The 21,002-nt window shown below is 36.0% G+C and overlaps 1 protein-coding gene across 3 annotated transcripts in view; it reads right to left on the bottom strand.

Annotated features, from left to right (window-relative positions):
- The window catches only part of LOC130684562 (AN1-type zinc finger protein 4-like), an 87,316-nt gene that overhangs the window by 29,522 nt on the left and 36,792 nt on the right, over positions 1-21,002 (bottom strand). For 2 of the 3 annotated variants that reach the window (XM_057505819.1, XM_057505818.1), the window contains exons 3-5: positions 16,579-16,654; positions 15,357-15,424; positions 12,137-12,323 (exon numbers count right to left, since the gene is read on the bottom strand). In XM_057505819.1, coding sequence (XP_057361802.1) covers positions 12,137-12,323; positions 15,357-15,424; positions 16,579-16,654 — 331 coding nt within the window. Of the gene's footprint in view, positions 1-12,136; positions 12,324-15,356; positions 15,425-16,578; positions 16,655-18,252; positions 18,318-21,002 lie in introns of all 3 variants that reach the window. The other variant, XM_057505820.1, reaches the window with a different exon arrangement.

Below are 21,002 nucleotides of genomic sequence, written 5' to 3'. Positions count from 1 at the left end.
AAATGAAACAATCTCTGGAAGGATTTATAAGCAGAATGGATAAGATGCAAGAGGCCACTGATGGAATAGAATCCAGAAAAACAGGAATGCATAGAAGCTGATGCAGACAGAGATAAAAGGATCTCCAGGAATGAAACAATATTAAGAGAACTGTGTGACCAATCCAAAAGGAAAAATATCTGCATTATAGGGGTATCAGAAGAAGAAAAGAGAGGAAAAGGGATAGAAAGTGTCTTTGAAGAAATAATTGCTGAAAACTTCCACAAACTGGGAGAGGAAATAGTTGCTCAGACCACAGAAGCACACAGAACTCCCAACAGAAGGAACCCAAAGAGGACAACAACAAGACACATAATAATTAAAATGGCAAAGATCAAGGACAAGGACAGAGTCTTAAAGGCATCCAGAGAGAGAAAAAAGGTCACCTTCAAAGGAAAACCCATCAGGCTATCATCAGACTTCACAACAGACACCTTACAGGCCAGAAGAGAATGGCATGATATATTTAATGCAATGAAAGAGAAGGGCCTGGAACCAACGATACTGTATCCAGCACAATTATCACTTAAATATGAAGGAGGGATTAAACAATTCCCAGACAAAGTTGAGGAAGTTGAGGAAATTTGCCTCCCACAAACCACCTCTACAGGGTATCTTAGTGGGACTGCTCTAGATGGGAGCACTCCTAAAAAGAGCACAGAACAAAAGACCCAACATATGAAGAATGGAGGAGGAGGAAAAAGAAGGGAAAGAAATAATCATCAGACTGTGTTTATAACAGCTCAATAAGCGAGCTAAGTCAGACAGTAAGGAAGTAAAGAAGCTGACCTTGAACCTTTGGTAACCACGAATCTAAAGCCTTCAATGGCAATAAGTATGTATCTTTCAATAATCACCCTAAATGTAAATGGACTGAATGCACCAATCAAAAGACACAGAGTAATAGAATGGATAAAAAATCAAGACCCATCTATATGCTGCTTAAAAGAGACTCACCTAAAAGCCAAAGACATGTACAGATTAAAAGTCAAGGGATGGAAAAAGATATTTCATGCAAACAACAGGGAGAAAAAAGCAGGAGCTGCAATACTAGTATCAGACTAAATAGACTTCAAAACAAAGAAAGTAACAAGAGATAAAGAAGGACATTACATAATGATAAAGAGCTCAGTCCAACAAGAGGATATAACCATTATAAACATATATGTATCCAATACAGGAGCACCAAAATATGTGAAACAAATACTAACAAAATTAAAGGAGGAAATAGAATGTAATGCATTCATTTTGGGAGACTTTAACACATCACTCACTCCAAAGGACAGATGCACCAGACAGAAAATAAGTAAGGACACAGAGGCACTGAACAACACACTAGAACAGATGGACCTACCAGACATCTACAGAACTCTACATCCAAAAGCAGCGGGATATACATTCTTCTCAAGTGCACATGGAACATTCTTCAGAATAGACCACATACGAGACCACAAAAAGAGCCTCAGTAAATTCCAAAGGACTGAAATCCTACCAACCAACTTTTCAGACCACAAAGGTATAAAACTAGAAATAAATTGTACAAAGAAAGCAAAAAGGCTCACAAACACATGGAGGCTTAACAACATGCTCCTAAATAATCAATGGATCAAGGACCAAATTAAAATGGAGATCCAGCAATATATGGAAACAAACGACAACAACAACACAAAGCCCCTACTTCTGTGGGATGCAGCAAAAGCAGTCTTAAGAGGAAAGTATATAGCAATCCAGGCATATATAAAGAAGGAAGAACAATTCCAAACGAATAGTTTAACGTCATAATCATCGAAATAGGAAAAAGAAGAACAAATGAGGCCTAAGTTCAGCAGACAGATGGACATAATAAAGATCAGAGAAGAAATAAATAAAATTGAGAAGAAAAAAACAATAGAAAAAAATCAATGAAACCAAGAGCTGGTTCTTTGAGAAAATAAACAAAGTAGATAAGCCTCTAGTCAGACTTATTAAGAGAAAAAGATAATCAACACACATCAACAGAATCAGAATCGAGAAAGGAAAAATCACAACAGACTGCACAGAAACACAAAGAATCATTAGAGAATACTATGAAAACCTATATGCTAAGAAGCTGGAAAACCTAGGAGATATGGACAACTTCCTAGAAAAATACAACCTCCCAAGACTGACCCAGAAATATAAACAGACTAATTACCGGCAACGAAATTGAAGCGGTAATCAAAAAACTACCCAAGAAAAAAACCCGGGCCAGGTGGATTTACCTCGGAATTTTATCAGACATACAGAGAAGACATAATACCCATTCTCCTTAAAGTTTTCCAAAAAATAGAAGAGGAGGGAATACTCCCAAACTCATTCTATGAAGCCAACATCACCCTAATAACAAAACCAGGGAAAGACCCCACCAAAAAAGAAAACAATAGACCAATACCCCTGGATGAACTAGATGCAAAAATACTCAACAAAATATTAGCAAACTGAATTCAAAAATACATCAAGAGGATCATACACCATGACCAAGTGAGATTCATCCCAGGAATCAAAGGAAGGTACAACATTCGAAAATCCATCAACATCATCCACCACATCAACAAAAAAAGGACAAAAACCATATGATCATCTCCATAGATGCTGAAAAAGCATTCGGCAAAACTCAACATCCATTCATGATAAAAAGTCTCAACAAAATGGGTATAGAGGGCAAGTACCTCAACATAATAAAGGCCATATATGATAAACCCACAGGTAACATCATACTGAACAGCGAGAGGCTGAAAGCTTTTCCTCTGAGATCAGGAAAAAGACAGGTATGCCCACTCTCCCCACTGTTATTCAACATAGTACTGGAGGTCCTAGCCACGGCAATTAGACAAAACAAAGAAATACAAGGAATCCAGATTGGTAAAGAAGAAGTTAAACTGTCACTATTTGCAGATGACATGATATTGTACATAAAAAACCCTAAAGACTCCACTGCAAAACTACTAGAACTGATATCAAAATATAGCAAAGTTGCAGTATACCAAATTAACACACAGAAATCTGTGGCTTTCCTATACACTAACAATGAACCAATAGAAAGAGAAATCAGGAAAACAACTCCATTCACAATTGCATCAAAAAGAATAAAATACCTAGGAATAAACCTAACCAAAGAAGTGAAAGACTTATACTCTGAAAACTACAAGTCACTCTCAAGAGAAATTAAAGGGGACACTAACAGATGGAAACACCCCATGCTCGTGGCTAGGAAGAATTAATATCATAAAAATGGCCATCCTGCCCAAGGCAATATACAGATTCGATGCAATCCCTATCAAATTACCAACAGCATTCTTCAATGAACTGGAACAAATAGTTCAAAAATTCATATGGAACCACCAAAGACCCCGAACAGCCAAAGCAATCTTGAGAAGGAAGAATAAAGTGGGGGGGATCTCGCTCCCCAACTTAAAGCTCTACTACAAAGCCACAGTAATCAAGACAATTTTGTATTGGCACAAGAACAGAGGTACAGACCAGTGGAACAGAATAGAGACTCCAAACATTAACCCAAACACATATGGCCAATTAATATACGATACAGGAGCCATGGACATACAATGGGGAAATGACAGTCTCTTCAACAGACAGTGCTGGCAAAACTGGACAGCTACACGTAAGAGAATGAAACTGGATCACTGTCTAACCCCATATACAAAAATAATTTGAAATGGATCAAAGACCTAAATGTAACTCTTAGAGAAAAACATAGGCAAAAATCTGATTGACATAAATATGAGTGAGTTCTTCATGAACATATCTCCCCAGGCCAGGGAAATAAAAGCAAAAATGAACAATTGGGACTATATCAAGCTAAAAAGCTTCTGTACAGCAAAGGACACCATCAATAGAACAAAAACTTATCCTACAGTATGGGAGAATATATTCATAAATGACAGATCTGATAAAGGGTTGACATCCAAAATATATAAAGAGCTCACAGAGCTCAACAAACAAAAAGCAAATAATCCAATTAAAAAATGGGCAGAGGAGCTGAATAGACAGTACTCCTAAGAAGAAATTCAGATGGCCAACAGACACATGAAAAGATGCTCCACATCGCTTGTCATCAGAGTAATGCAAATTAAAACCACAATGAGATATCACCTCACACCAGGAAGGATCACCATCATCGAAGAGACAAACAACAACAAATGTTGGCGAGGTTGTGGAGAAAGGGGAACCCTCCTACACTGCTGGTGGGAATGTAAATTAGTTCAACCATTGTGGAAAGTAGTATGGAGGTTCCTCAAAAAGCTCAAAATAGAAATACCATTTGACCCAGGAATTCCACTTCTAGGAATTTACCCCAAGAATACAGCACTCCAGTTTGAAAAAGACAGATGCACCACTATGTTTATTGCAGCACTATTTACAATAGCCAAGATATGGAAGCAACCTAAATGCCCATCAGTAGATGAATGGATAAAGAAGATGTGGTACATATACACAATGGAATATTACTCAAGCCATAAGAAAAAAATAGATCCTACCATTTACAACAACATGGATGGAGCTAGAGTGTATTATGCTCAGTGAAATAAGCCAGGCAGAGAAAGACAAGTACCAAATGATTTTACTCATATGTGGAGTATAAAAAGAAAGGAAAACTGAAGGAACTCACAGCAGCAGAATCACAGAACCCTAGAATGGACTAACAGTTACCAAAGGGAAAGAGACTGGGGAGGATGTGTGGAAGGGAGGGATAAGGGCGGGGAAATAGAAAGGGGCATTACGATTAGCATGTATAGTGTGTGGAGGGGCAGAGGGAGGGCTGTGCAACACAGAGAAGACAAGTAGTGATTTTATAGCATCTTACTATGTTGATGGACAGTGACTGTAAAGGTGTATGTGGAGGGGGACTTGGTGAAGGGGGCAACCTAGTAAACATAATGTTCTTAATGTAATTGTAGATTAATGATACAAAAAAAATTTAAGAAGGTAGATTTCATTTACATGTTTTTTCCACAATAAAATATTAGTCATTTATAATGAAAAGAAAAAGCAGCCACAGAGAGAAATAAGATCACATACAAACGGAAGTCCATCAGGCTAACATCAGACTTCTCAGCAGATACCTTACAGGCCAGAAGGCAGTGGCATGAAATACTTAATACAATGAAGTAGAAGAGCCTTGAACCAAGAATACTCTATCTGGCAAGATTATCATTTAAATTTGAAGGAGAGATTAAACAATTTCCAGATAAGGAAAAGCTGAGGGAATTTACCTCCCACAAACCATCTCTACAGTCTATTTTGGAGGGACTGCTATAGATGGAAGTGTTCCTAAGGTATAATAGCTGTCACCAGAGGTAATAAAACCACACTAAAGAAAGTAGAACAGTTAATTTCTATGCAAATGTGAAATTAAATAAACTATCCCCAAAGTCAATCAAGGGATAGATAAAGAGTACAGAATATGATACCTAATATATAAAGAACAGAGGAGGAAGAAAAAGGAAGAGAAGAAAAGAACCTTTAGATTGTGTTTGTAATAGCATATTAAGGGAGTTAAGTTAGACTCTTAGATAGTAAGGAAGTTAACCTTGAACTTTTGGTAACCACGAATCTAAAGCCTGCAATGGCAATAAGTACATGCCTATCGATAATCACCCTAAATGTAAATGGACTGAATGCACCAATCAAAAGACATAGAGTCACTGAATGGATAAAAAAACAAGACATATCTATATGCTGCCTACAAGAGACTCACTTTAAACCCAAAGACATATACAGACTAAAAGTGAAGGGATGGAAAAAGATATTTCATGCAACTAAGAGGGAGAAAAGAGCAGGTGTTGCAGTACTTGCAGCAGACACAATTGCCTTTAAAACAAAGGAAGTCACAAGAGACAAAGAAGGACATTACATAATGATTAAGGGGTCAATCCAACAATAAGATATCAGCATTATAAATGTCTATGCACCCAACACAGGAGCACTGACATATGGGACCTAAAAGGGGATATATAATGCAATGCATTCATTCTAGGAGACTTCAACACTCCACTCACTCTGAAGGACAGATCAACCAGACAGAAAATAAGTAAGGAGACAGAGGCACTGAACAACACAATAGAACAGATGGACCTAACAGACATGTATAGAACTCTACACCCAAAAGCAGCAGAATACACATTCCACTCAAGTACACATGGAACATTTTTAAGAATAGATCACATACTAGGCCAGAAAAAGAGCCTCAGTAAATTTAAAAGAGTGAAATTGTACCAACCATTTCTCAGACCACAAAGGTATGAAACTAGAAATAAATTATGCAAAGAAGAAGAAAAATTACACAAACACTTGGAGACTTCACGACATGCTCCTAAATAACCAATGGATCAGTGACCAAATAAAAACAGAGATCAAGCAATATATGGAGACAAATGACAACAATAATTCAACAATGCAAAATCTGTGGGACACAGCGAAGACTGTGCTAATAGGAAAGTATATTGCTATACAGGCCTACCTCAGGAAAGAAGAACAATCCTACATAAGCAGTGTAAACTCACAATTAACAAAACAAGAAAAAGAATAACAAATGAGGCCCAAAGTCAGAAGAAGGAGGGACATGATAAAGATTAGATCATAAGTAAATCAAATTGAGAAGAATAAAACAACAGAAAGAATCAATGAATGCAAGAGCTGGTTCCTCAAGAAAAAAACAAAATAGATAAACCCCTAGCGAGACTTATGAAGAAAAAAAGAGAGTCCATACACATAAACAGAATCAGAAATGAGAAAGGAAAAATCACTACGGACACCACAGAAATATGAAGAATTCTTAGAGAATACTATGAAAAACTATATACCAACAAACTCGATAACCTAGAGGAAATGGACAACTTTCTAGAAAAATACAAACTTCCAATCTAGAAAAATACAACTCTTCAAGGCTGACCCAGGAGGAAACAGAAAATCTGAACACACCAATTACCAGCAACAAAATTGAATTTGTAATAAAAAAACTACCTAAGAACAAAATCTGTGGACCAGATGGCTTCACCACTGAATTTTATCGAACATTTAGTGAAGATGTAATACCCATCCTCCTTAAAGTTTTCCAAAGAGCGGAAGAAGGGGGAATACTTCCAAACTCATTTTATGAGGCCAGCATCACTCTAATACCAAAATCAGGCAAAGACCCCACCAAAAAAGAAAATTACAGACTAATATCCCTGATGAACATAAATGCAAAAATATTCAACAAAATATTAGCAAACCGAATTAAAAAATACATCCAGCTGATCATACACCATGATTGAGTGGGATTCATCTCAATGTTGCAAGGATGGTACAGCATTCGAAAATCCATCAGCATCATCCACCACATCAACAAAAAGAACAGAACCACATGATCATCTCCATATATGCTGAAAAAGCATTTGACAAAATTCAACATCCATTCATGACAAAAACTCTCAACAAAATGGGTATAGAGGGCAAGTACCTCAACATAATAAAGGCCATATGACAAAACCACAGCTGACATTATACTTAACAGCAAGAAGCTGAAAGCTTTTCCTTTAAGATCAGAAGTAAGACAGGGATGCCCACTCTCCCCACTTCTATTCAACATAGTACTGGAGGTCCTAGCCACGGCAATCAGACAACACAAAGAAATAAAAGGCATCCAGATTGGTAGGGAAGAAGTTAAACTGTTCCTGTTTGCAGATGACATGATATTGTACCTAAAAATCCCTAAAAAATCCACTCCAAAACACCTAGATCTAATATCTAAATTCAGCAATGTTGCAGGATACAAAATTAATACACAGAAATCTGCTGCATTCCTGTACACTAATGATGAACTAGCAGAGAGAGAAATCAGTAAAACAATTCCATTCACAGTTGCATCAAAAAGAATAAAATACCTTGAAATAAACCTAATCAAGGAACTGAAAAACCTATACTCTGAAAACTACAAGACACTTATGAGAGAAATTAAAGAAGATACCAACAAATGGAAACACATCCCATGCTCATTTACAGGAAGAATTAATACTGTCAATCAAAGCAAATTAAAGATTAAAGCAATAAAAAATTAAATGCAATTCCTATTAAAATACCAACAGCATTCTTCAATGAACTAGAGTAAATTGTTCTAAAATTCATATGGAACCACAAAAGACCCCGAATAGCCAAAGCAATTCTGAGAAGGAAGAATAAAGCAGGGGGGATCTTGCTTCCCAACTTCAAGCTCTATTACAAAGCCACAGTTATCAAGACAATTTGGTACTGGCACAAGAACAGATCCATAGACCAATTGAACAGACTAGAGAGCCCTGATATAAACCCATCCATATATGGTCAATTAATATACGATAAAGGAGCCATGGACATACAATGGGAAAATGATGGCCTCTTCAAAAACTGGTGTTGGCAATATTGGACAGCTATATGCAAGAGAATGATAATGGTTTATTGTCTAACCTCCCACATAAAAGTAAACTTGAAATTGATCAAAGACCTGAATGTAAGTCATGAAACCATAAAACTCTTAGAAGGTAACATAGGCAAAACTCTCCTGAATATAAGGATGAGCAATTTCTTCCTGAACACATCTCCTCGAGCAAGTGAAACAAAAGCAAAAATGAACACATGGGAATACATGAAACTAAAAAGTTTCTGCATGGCAAAGGACATCACCAACAGAACAAAAAGGCATCCTACAGTATGGGAGAATATATTTGTCAATGACATTTCCAACAAGTTGTTAACATCCAAAATATATAAAGAACTTACATGCCTCAACACCCAAAAAGCAAATAACCCAATTAAAAAATGGGCAGAGGATATGAGGAGACAATTCTCCAAAGAAGAAATTCAGATGGCCAACAGAGACATAAAAAGATGCTCCACATCACTAATCATCAGGGAAATGCAAATTAAAACCGCAATGAGATATCACCTCATACCAGTAAAGATGGCCAGGATAGAAAAGACTAAGAACAACAAATGTTGGCAAGGATGTGGAGAAAGGGGAAACCTCCTACACTGCTGGTGGGAATGTAAGCTAGTTCAACCACTGTGGAAAGCAATACGGAGGTTCCTCAAAAAACTAAAAATAGAAATATCATTTGACTCGGGAATCCCACTCCTTGGAATTTACCCAAAGAATACAACTTCTCAGACTCAAAAAGACATAAGTAGATGAATGGTTAAAGAAGAGATTATACATATACACAATGGAGTATTATTCAGCCATATGAAGAAAACAAATCCTACCATTTGCAACAACATGGATGGAGATGGAGGATATTATGCTCAGTGAAATAAGCCAGGTGGAGAAAGACAAGTGCCAAATGATTTCCCTCATTTGTGGAGTATAACAGTGAAGCAAACCTGAAGGAATAAAATAGCAGCAGACTCAGATACTGCAAGAAGGGACTAGTCGTTACCAAAGGGGAGAGGTAGGGGAGGGTGGGTGTGGAGGGATGGAGAAGGGGGTTACCGGGAAAACAGTGTAGCAAGAGAAGGTAAAAAGTGAATCTGTGGCATCTTACTACACTGATGGATAGTAACTGCAATGGGGTATGGCAGGGACTTGATAATATGGGTGTATGTAGTAACCACATTGTTTTTCATGTGAAACATTCATAAGAGTGTGTATCAATAATACCTTAATTATATATATATATATATATATATATATAAATTCCCCCACAGTGGAGTACATACAGGAAGGACATTTTAAAATAGAACAGTGTTACCTGCTGTTGCATTAAAGATGTTTATGCTAGAAAAAAAAATCTCATTACAGATCAATATCAGCAAGTGAACTTTTGCAATTGATTCTGCAAACTGGATAGGCAACACTAACTTTCAACCTCAATTAAGTAGAATGTAATTCCCACAAAAAAGAACTCCATTCTTCTCATTAGAAGACCTGACTCGAACACACACACACACAAAGTACTCTAGTCCTATATTTTGAATTTTGTTAGTAAAAAATTTGTGGAAATTTTTCTCTTTTGCTATGTAAGTACCTACATAGTATCCTTGATTTTATCTCTTGACTTGAAAAACCTAAAATAGTTACTATCTGGCCCTTTACAGAGACAGTTTGCTGCCCTCTGTTGTAGAGTAGAAAGCTTCTCCTAGAATAGGCAAGATAAATGTCTTTCAAGGTATGACCAGAAAAAGTTTTCTACTCCCTTTCTCATCCACTCTATCCCTTGTCCAGTTCAGGTAGGTGAATAGAAAGGAAGAGAAAAATAAAAAAATTATTTTGAGAAGAATAGTAACAATTTTAAAAGAAATCCACAGCAACATTTGGGATATGTCTTAAATACAAATTGAGGCTGACTGGAGAAAACTGGAGTAAAAGGAGGAAATGACATTTCAAGCAAACGGACAAAGATGTGCAAAAACATGGTATAATAAGGTATCTAAAAAATGATGATGATGACAGTTTGTAAAGGGTATTACATGCTAAGCTGAGGAGCTTAGATTTTCTCCTTAGGTAAGGAAAGCCAAAACAGGATGTTCTAAGGAAGAAAACTGAAACAGTAAGTTAGCACACAGTCCACTTAAGAGACACAGGATTAAGGCTGTAACCCTCAGTGCTTCCTCTTCTCTATTTCTCGCCCATTATGTTTACGCCATGGTTGTTTGTAGTGCTAACCAGACCCTGACATGTTAGAGTCAACAGTTAGCACCAATTTGTCACAGTCTGCTCTCTGTGGCCACGAAGAATCAGTCAAATCTTTCTTCCACATAACACTCTGGGTTGTGCAGAATCCTGACGAAATCTTTGTGATTTGTGATCCCTGGTGCTCACACTCTGGAGACTCTCCTATCCCTCAGTGTGGGCATGACTTAGGACTTGCTTCTGGCCAACAGAACATGGCAAGAGCAATGGGATATTCAGATATAATTTAGGCCCCAAATCAGTTGATTCTGAGTTACTCAAAAGGGAGCTGAGGGCACCCTCTAGACAAAAGCAGCAAAAACGCAGTAACATAACAGCCAGGAAATGAATTATGCCAGCAGTGTGAATGAGCTTGAAAGTACGTTCTCTTCCACAGTCAAGCCTCCAGATAACAGCTCACCTTTGCCAACAGCTTGACTACAGCTCTGTGGGACTCTGAGCAGAGCACCCAGATAAACTGCCTAGACTACTGACCCACAAAAACTGTTCCCCAGATTACAGGTTATTTTTTCTATGAAAGGTTTGGCTACTAGGTTTTTATATTGTGGGATTTAATTTATACCTGTAATACCTTTTTCTTCTGTGCCCGCTTGGCAAACACCTACTCCTCTTTTAAGGTCACTTCTACTCAGAACTTGACTTTTAACTGTCTATCTTTCAGGCAAAATGAAGGCCCTCTCATCCGGTTTTCCAGAGATGCTGACAACTTTTTATAACAACTGCCAACATTGTATCATGGAAATTATTTGTAGCAAATTACATGCTCCATGAAGGGAGGGACAATCACCTTTGTAACCCAGTGCCTAGTGTAGAGACTGGCTACAAAAGTTCAGTAAATGTTTAGTGACTTAAAGTGAAAGGTGATAAAGAATCAGAGGAAGACAGAATGCATGAACCCCTTGGTTACCTTGTCCAATTCCCTATTGCCCAGCTAGGTACCTTTAGGTTGTTTCCTTCTGATTTTATGAGTAGTAACTCCTTCCCAATTTATAGAGTAGGAAAACAAGACTACGGAAGTAGAGACATCCACCTTTAAGCAGCACAGTTAAATTTTGAAAAAGGTAGCAACTTTAGGTTCAACCCTTTCTACTTCAAGTCTACACGATTAAACACTGTTAAAACAAGACTCCGTAATCTAGCAGGCACCCTAGCGTTTCATCAAGTGACAGAAATAAATCTTTTGTATAAAAAACCCTACTCCGTAAATAACTTTCAGTTTTAAAATAGTAAATATCAACCATATTGAAGGACAATTGCAGAATTACATACCTGGGGCAGAGAGGGTAGGGGACAATGCATGAAATTTAGTCAGTCTTGGGATATAATAAGACTATTTTGATGACACAAGGTAAATATAAAGGTATCATATGATGTTCTCTTTTTCTACGTGAGACATGCAAATGAAAACCTATTTACCTTAAAGTTTCAGATGATGGTGTTAAAGTGCCATCTCCCCTATCTACTACATGAAAGAAATTCAATTGATCTCCTTCTCGGTATACCAAAAATGTAACTTGTTTGTTGCAGGAGGTCTTCTCCCAGACTTCACCTCGACTGGAATCCATGTACTCAGCCATCTCCCTCAGTGGATCTTCCATAGGAACTGAAAATGGAAAAGCTGATAAACAAACTTTCAATTTATATCAAGTTTTATGCCTCTTGGTACAGTGACAGGAGATAATGTGCTGAATTTGAATAACAATGCTGTGCATACAATATACACACGATATTCTTCAAAGAAGTTTCTGGTCTTTTTACAGTTAATACAGCATTCCTTATGTGAAAGAAATGAAATGCATTTGCATTATCATGCTCTTAGGTACAAAGACAGTGCTTAACCAAACACATGAGGTTTACACCTTCTTCCTGTATTTTCCAATATTGTTTCCAACAATTAATAATTAAAAAGCAATATAAATCTCACTTATTACTTTAGATTAAAAACACATACACATAATTGAGAGACATAATGTTAGAAATTCAAAGCAAACAAATTCCTTTTTCTTTCTGGTTTTATATAAAGACTGATTCTTCTTAAAACTTTCTTAACCTGAAGTTAAGGTAATTAAAAGTACACAATAAGAACACAAGGGGGCCAGTGAATGTACTGAAATCGCAGTGTGTGCAGTGTGTGATGATCAGCATGTTTGTTTCTTAGGACCTCGACTGTCCTGGTGTGAATCCATGGGCCCAGGCATAGCATAAGGACCAGAGTAAAGCCACCACTACTGACAGGCTCCAGCGGCCTGGAGTTGTCTGTCCTCTTGTTTGAATGATACTGCAGCCATGATTACAACTTGCTCTCATCTACAGCAACCACAGATTCTGCTCCTGCGGTGCAAAGGGCCTCAAGAGACTGGTAGTTCTTAGGGTGAATATTCTAAAAGACCCTGAACCCCAGATTTGGGAGTCTTAAGTAATGGTTACAGGAAAAAAGTTCACTCCCAAAGACATTATCATGTCAAGCTGCAGAAACAATTGCTCTTTCCTAAAAGAGGTAATAATTTCTCAAACTCCCTTTCATTCAAGTAGCTTATTTATTAACAAAATCACAGCAGTAAGAAATACTAAATTCTGAAATTAACAAGGTGAAAAATTAAAGATGCTCCCATACTTTACATTCACTACCAAACCACAAAACCTCTGGAAATATAACAAGATTTAGGTGATTTTATAAAAATATTTGGAAGTTTGATCAACCCTTTCATAGGCACAAAATGTGTGAATATGTGAAGAAATTTTTAAAACAAGTTCTTGCCATTTCTAAGTTAATGTTACACTTTCCATATTATATTAAGAAAAAATAAAAACTATGCTACAGCTATCATAGAGCCACATGAAAGTCTTCCTTAAATCAACATAGTGTGCCTTTCTTAGGGAGGCATTAGGATGGAATATGTGTATGAATGAACATATATTTTCATAACAGAAAAATCATTTAGAGTTTATCAATTATAAAACATTGTATTTATAAAGTTTAGTCTAAAATTAATTTTAGAAAGAAAGTATTTTCTATGCTCTTTTGACAATGGTTAGTTAAAAAAATTTTTAAAGCTAAATATTATGGGAGCTCATATGGTAAGGGTACTTTTAAAACAATTTTCAAGTAAGACTAAATAGCTAAAAAATATGGTTTCTTAAATACCATATGGTTAAGTTCTAGATCTGGTTACAGTTTTTCTTTTACACAAAGTTTTCAATGATGTAAGATAGACAAGAGCAAGCTTTTAATTAAAAAAAGTTGATTTGATAAAGGCAACATTAAATATTTAATGTAAAATATCAAAAAATAGATGTTTTCTAAATGCTGATTTTTCAATTCACAAGGCAAAGAAAGTTGGAGGGGAAAAAAGTATTATAAAGCTTCAACTATGTAAGGGTAGTGATACCTTTTATTTTCGTTTTTTAAAAAAGCTTTTAAAAAGTGTATATGTATATATGTGCGTGTGTGTGTGTGCGTGTGTATGTATTTTAAGTTAGAATCTGTAGCACTTACACTCCTTCTCATGAACATAAAATAATTTCAGTCCTAGTAAGAAAAGTAAGTGTTCTGATTATAATCATTCTGGCTTAAAGGTAATACTACACACTAATAGCCAACTTTCAAAAATATAATACAATGGAATTCACATGTCATGAAACACTGTATAATTCTATCTTATCATTGCTCAGTAACACTTTAGTGTTCTTTTACTGCCCTCAGAATTGGTATTATAAATATCACTTTATGCCACGTAGGAAACTTTGTAAGTCCAATTAATAGAAAGTTTTAACTGCCAGTTTTTTGGTTAGTGCAGGATCTGACAAATAGGAAGGCCCTCCCCAAAATGAGGCCCACAGAGCAGTCTAAGGATTCCTCTACTTGTTGAGTACTCATGTGACATATCTCAACCAGGGACCAGTATTGACACCCAGCTCATCCCATGCTAGAACTTTCTTGTTAATTAAGTCTCTGCTCACATCATCCTCTCAGAGAGCCCTTCCACGATCATCCTCCTACTACCCTACTTCCACGGACACTAACATGCTTTCCTATTTCTCCACAGCATTTATTACTGCTTAAAATGATGTCATTCTTTACACGTTTATTGTGGGCACTGTCATGAAGCAGGGATGTTTTCTCCCACAGAACATTGCACTGAACCTCTAGAAGATGTTCAACTATATTCACTGAGTGGATGAATGGACTCACAAGGACTGCCCACATTCTGAAAAAGGATTCCAAAGGGCCATAATAATATCCATGAAACCCAAATGCATCACAAACCAGGCTAACAAGCATCTTTGGAATTTTCTACAACAATCATTACTGAAGACTCAGTGGATAAAAAAAGCAACAAGACTGGTATGAACCTAAACACAATGATAACATGATATTTACACTATGCCATCTCATTTCCCTTCACTGTACTGGTGAGGTTTATTTTTAAATCTCTCTGGGTTGAAACAGGAATCAGGAGATTTCTAGAATATGTGTTCCCCTGTGCATTTAGGCTTTAAAGTACAATGCCTAGAGAAATAAGTGTGGTTCTTCTAAGAGAACCTGATGAAAACCCAAGGCTATAAAAACACCAAGTGTCTTGAAGATTATTATTGTCAAATTGAATCAGTATACATAATTTTAACATACACCTACCTCTTCTAGTATTTATAGGTCCACCACGCATAGCCAATACCAGCTTCAGGGTACAACCTTCTGAAGTGCTGTGGATAGTTAACACAGAAATAAACCACAATCATCAAAATGCGTTCAGCGTCAAATGTACACATAATTATGTGCTGAGTTATCAGGCATACAGCCTACCCTCTAAAGCATGTTTTTAAAAAGACATGTGAATGTGGAGAAGACACATAATGACTCTATAGCATCTTACTACACTGACAGACAGTGACTGCAATGGGGTGGGGGTGAGGACTTGATAATATGGGTGACTGTTGAAACCACAAGGTTGTTCATGTGAAACCTTCATAATACTGTATATCTATCAATGATACTCTAATTAAATAAAAAAAGACATTTCCATAAATATAAAATGTTAACTTTTTACTTGTATAAATAATGAAAAAGTGAAAAAGTTCTAGTAAGCCTTAAATATGACATGAAATCTCAGAATAGAAGTACTGAAAAGGTCCTCTGTGACCATCTGGTTTAGCCTTTTCATTTCACCTGTAAGGAAAAAGAGATCTTAAGAAGAAAAAAAGCTTGTCCAAGACCCAAAGTACTAGAAATAGCAGATCTATTTAATAAGGTAGAAAATAGAAAAACAGCAAATCTCCAGGTTCTGTTGTTCTCCAAACTATTCCACACCATCACTGACTCTCTTGTTCTTAAAAAAGTGAAGAATTATTACTTGAGAGAAGGGAGAATGACAGACAAAGGTCAGATAGCATCCCTGCAGTCACTGGTGTCACAGCGTCACTTAGTAACATAGTGGGCTTAATGAGGATGGGAGGCTTGGTGAAGAGTGATACTCTCTTACCTGATACTCTTGTGGAAATGTAAAGAAAAGGAATATAGCCAGGTGGGAATGGGTCAATATTCAAAGAAAGGAGAGGAGCAAAGAAGGCCAGACCAGAAGAGGACTCTAAAAAGGATCTAAAAGGAATCTAAAGAGGACCTAAAAAGGCAGGGGCCAAATAGCATGGCATGAAAATGAAAAGGTAAAACAAAGGGGGCAAGGATCAGGTAGTATGGGTACTGGGCCCACACATCTTAAAGTTCAGGAATTACACTAACATCTGGGGATCAGAACTATTCAGAAGAAGATACATGATCCAGGGACTCAGAATAAAAACACTGGTATACAGAGTTGTAATACTGAAAGTCTATAAAATAGCTAATATGCAGTTACACTCACTTGTAATAACTCAAGCAATATTCATCTTCAAGTTCCATGTTATTCCAAATTAAATGCTGCTGACAGATGGGAATACCTTAGGGGAAAGTTATAAAAAATGGTTAAAAATTCAATAGAATCTTCAAAAGAATATGATACAAAGCTACTTTATTAAAGAAATAATACACACTTTTAAACTGAATGCTTGGTGCTTAGCTAAAATTTGTAGAATCATAGATAAAAGGCTTGGTAAATGTATATGTAGTTCAATCCACTCACTTTAGAAAAGAACAATGTTTCAGTAACTCCTGGCCTTGAAAGAAAGCATGACATTAGGAATCCTTCTAAAAGACAAGATATCAAGAAATCAGCCTTGAAGAGTTTGGGATTTAAGGCCTATAAGACATTTTAAATGCTGTAAAGTACAGTCTTTGTTATATTCAGTGTTAAAAGCATATTGACTGTGTGTGTGTGTACGGGGGTGGGGTTGAAATGGGTTAAAAGGTACAAACTCCCTGCTATTAACTACATAAGTCACAGGGATGTAATGTACAGCATGGGGACTGCAGTTAATAACACTGTGTTGTATGTCAGTGGTGTATATATACTAAGCTAGCAGACCTTAAAAGTTTTCATCACAAGAAAAAAAATTGTTTAATTATGTATGGTAATGGATGTTAACTAGACTTATTGTGATTATTTTGTAATACAGTATACACAAATATTGAATTATTATGTTGTACACCTGAAATTAATACATCAATTATACCTAAATAAAAAAATAAGGGACATTTAATTTAGTTTACTGTCCTTAGGGATTTGTATTCTAAAAATCTGTTCTCAGAGTAACATGCCCATGTGGAATAATGATTCCTTACATGTGAGTTTATTTAGTTATTAAGATGGCATCTTTCATATCTCTTCCAAATAGAAAGTTCAATAATTTCAAAAAAGGGCAGGAAATATAATTTCCAATAAAAAGCATTATTAGAAAATTCCTTCCACCTTAGAGTTTGCGATTATAGTTCATTACTATATGCTTTTCTGTAGAGCCTGTTTCTTTACATTTTATGTAATATTAAGGGACTATTAAGGTAGATTCCATACTACAGCAAAATTAATCTATTTTCTTGCAAATAGCACATTTGAATGCTCAAAGAAAATTTGGATTATATTAGCCAAGCAAGTGGGCATTATTTACTCAATAGAACATTTAACGGATATTGATATTGATGAAAACCCTTTTCAATATCTCACATACTGTCTTCTCAAATTAATTTTGCTTATGATACTATAAAATCAATTGACTAGAACAACAACAGGAAGTGCTGTATGTGCTGACATTTATCACTATAAGCCCTGCACAGGTATAAGTGCTTCATATAAATTATCATTGTTTAATTACAACAATCTTTTGAAGTGAAAATCAATATTATGTTCATTGCACAGGTGATACAACTTAAGTCCTGAGAGATTAAGAGACACTTAGAGAGTGTATAGATTAGAGATGCAAGGCCCATGCAGGCTAACTCCAGAAACTGCACTCTTAACCTTTATGCTGATCGGTCTCTAGAAAATCAGCCTACATAAAGCAAAAGTATCTGTCTGGAAGCTATTTACTGCTTGTTGATAGACCTCAGTGTTTACTACATGTTCACCAAATGTTCCAAAAGATCATAATGGAATACGGCTCACCAGGGCTCAGAGGGTGGGTACACATATATCTCCCCAATGGAACAGTTTGCTTCTTTTGCTTCCAGCTAAAAAAGAATGCCAGGAAGCAAAGGCTTTTAGGCTAGAAAATATTAAAAATATTTCACATTAAAAATATTTTAATATTTAGAAACATTTTCGATGTGCCCAGGTCATCTTTTCAATCAAAGTTGTGGGATTTCAGCATAACTAGATAAAGGAATTCTGGCAGCAATACATAAATTTAATAATGGAAACTTTGTAACTGGATCGAAGACACAGTAACAACACTGCTTAGACACAACTGCTGTTACCACTTTTAATGGACTTAGCCATCATTCACCAGGTTAAAAATAATAGAAGGTTGGTAGTCAAGCCAGGGTGGCAAGATAATCCAAGACAACTGTGGTCCTGACAGGTACTTAACTTACTGAATGACTAAGACAAGGTCATTAACCTCAGTGAGCCATAGCATTCTCTCTTGAACATTAAAAAAGGCCAGGGTTCTTTTTGTTACAAACATTTGTAGAATCCCAAATGTGTAAAGCAAACCAACTTTGTTTTAAGATAGCGTTGCCAGATTTAGCAAATAAAAATTTGGCAACCTTACTTAAAGGTGGCCCTTTGTCTTTAAACCTCAATTCTTATTTTTTGTACAACTAAATCCAGAAAAATTAATTCCTATAAAACAGACATGTTTTTCCAAAGAAACCCAGATTATATACATACACATTTTCTATTAAGTGTTATAAAACTTTTTACTATTTTATTTATCATAAAAGTAAGTCACTTGTGAAAAACTGACAACATAGAAATATACAGAAGAAATGTAATCCTAAACCAGTAGAACCTATTAACATTTTGAGTATATTGAGAAAAATATTTTAATGAAATGGGAACACATTTTGTGAGCTGTTTTATAAACTTTCTCACTTAACATATTATGTATATATTTTCATATAAATAGATAAAAACATACATTGTGTTTAGTAACTGGATGGTCCTTCAGTATGTGCTTTTGTCATAAGTTACTTACCCAGCTCCCTACTAAGACATATTTTCACCTATCCAATTTTTCATTATTATAAACAAAGCTGTGGTAAGTGATAAAGTGTGAGTGTATTTGTGAATATGTATATGCATATTAATCTACTTGGGTTGTCATAAAAAAGTGCCATAGACTGGGTGGTTTGAACAACAGAAATTTATTTCTCATAGTTCTGGAGGCTGGGAAGTCTAAGATCAAGGTTCCAGCAAAATAGGTTTCATTTCGAGCCCTCTTTTCTTGGCTTGTAGGCAGCTGACATTTTCCTGTGTGCTCACATGCCTTCTTTGCAAATGTGCTCAGAGAGAGAGAGGGGGAGCTCTCTTAGCGTCTCTTCTCATAAGGGTACTAGTTCCATAGGGGGATGGGAGCTCATTTAATCCTAATAATAATTCAAAAGTATTTCTTTAGTCCTTTTTAGAATTTTCATGAAGATAAATGTCTTTGAGAACATGTTTACATATGCATTTAGAAAAGAAACCAGAATCAATAGAACTAATAGATAATTAAATGGGGAACCATAGCTCTGATCTTCCAATATTTCCTCCCCAAACAATACAGAACAAGAAGAAGGGAAATGACTCTACATAGAAACCATGGCTTCAGCTCTCAAAACTTGAAGACAGACAATGTCCAAACTTCAAAACAACTGGGAATAAAAAGGAGCAGTCACCCAATCCCAGTGCAGGGCATTCATGTTCCTGCCCTTACAGGGCTGACTAAGGAAAATTTGAGAAGACAGAGAGGAAAGCTAGTAATGTTAAATAAACTTGATATAAAACCACCACGAGGAAGAAGAAGCCATTCTATGTTTGAAAAGTTTACAAAAAGGACTTGGGTAGATCAGAGTACTGAGTACAATGAACGGACTTTAAAGCAAAGCAATATGAAGGAGCTTCTATGGGAGGCAAGAGACAAAGAAGACTGTCCTTTAGTAATTCAGTGATCAAGAGGAAAAGGAGCAAGTGGTGAAATCTTAAGAGTCCTGCAAGACCAAAGAGTACCACAAAACTGGAGGACTCACAACTTTCCCCCACCCATCACTGTGAAACAAACATAAAACATCTACTAAGATATCTGGACATTGTTATACAGAAAGCACTGGTAAACAGAATCTATGAAACACCCAATACCACAAAAATCAACAAGGGAAAAATTAAATACATAGAGTTAACAATAAAAAATAGAAAACAAAATTCCACACCTATCAACTGAGGTAAATCTGTGCAGAAAAATAACAAAAAAGCAGAAGAAAACTGTAAGGTCATACCCCAAACAGAATTAATATATTCAAGCATTTGAGGACATGAAAATATATTCTGAATCAGAATTCAAAAATCAAAAAACAGAAAATGTTCCCCTCACCAAAAAACAAACAAACAAAAAACAAGGAGAAATGAAAAAGAGAGCAGACTGACCTCAGAAAAGAAATGGAGGAAAAAGGCAAAACTACATAAAAAATGATGAATAAATTATAAGATACCAAGAGGTAATAGATTCAAATACATATTTAGTATGGGACAAGACAGGAAATCAATCAAGAGAATGAAAATATATAGAAGTAATAAGGGTCAGAGAGAAAGTAATAGAAATGTAAGACAGGTGAAGCAGGAATAATAATCATATTATCAAGGTCCCTGAAAAACAAAATAGTGGAATAGAATTAATATTTAGAACTATAATCCTGGGAAACTTCCAGAAGTAGAAA

The sequence above is a fragment of the Manis pentadactyla genome, chromosome 8 (genome assembly GCF_030020395.1).
Source record: "Manis pentadactyla isolate mManPen7 chromosome 8, mManPen7.hap1, whole genome shotgun sequence".
In the NCBI taxonomy this organism is placed as follows: Eukaryota; Metazoa; Chordata; class Mammalia; order Pholidota; family Manidae; genus Manis; species Manis pentadactyla.
The sequence above is the reverse complement of the archived record's forward strand: the minus strand, read 5'-3'. Positions and strand labels throughout refer to the sequence as shown.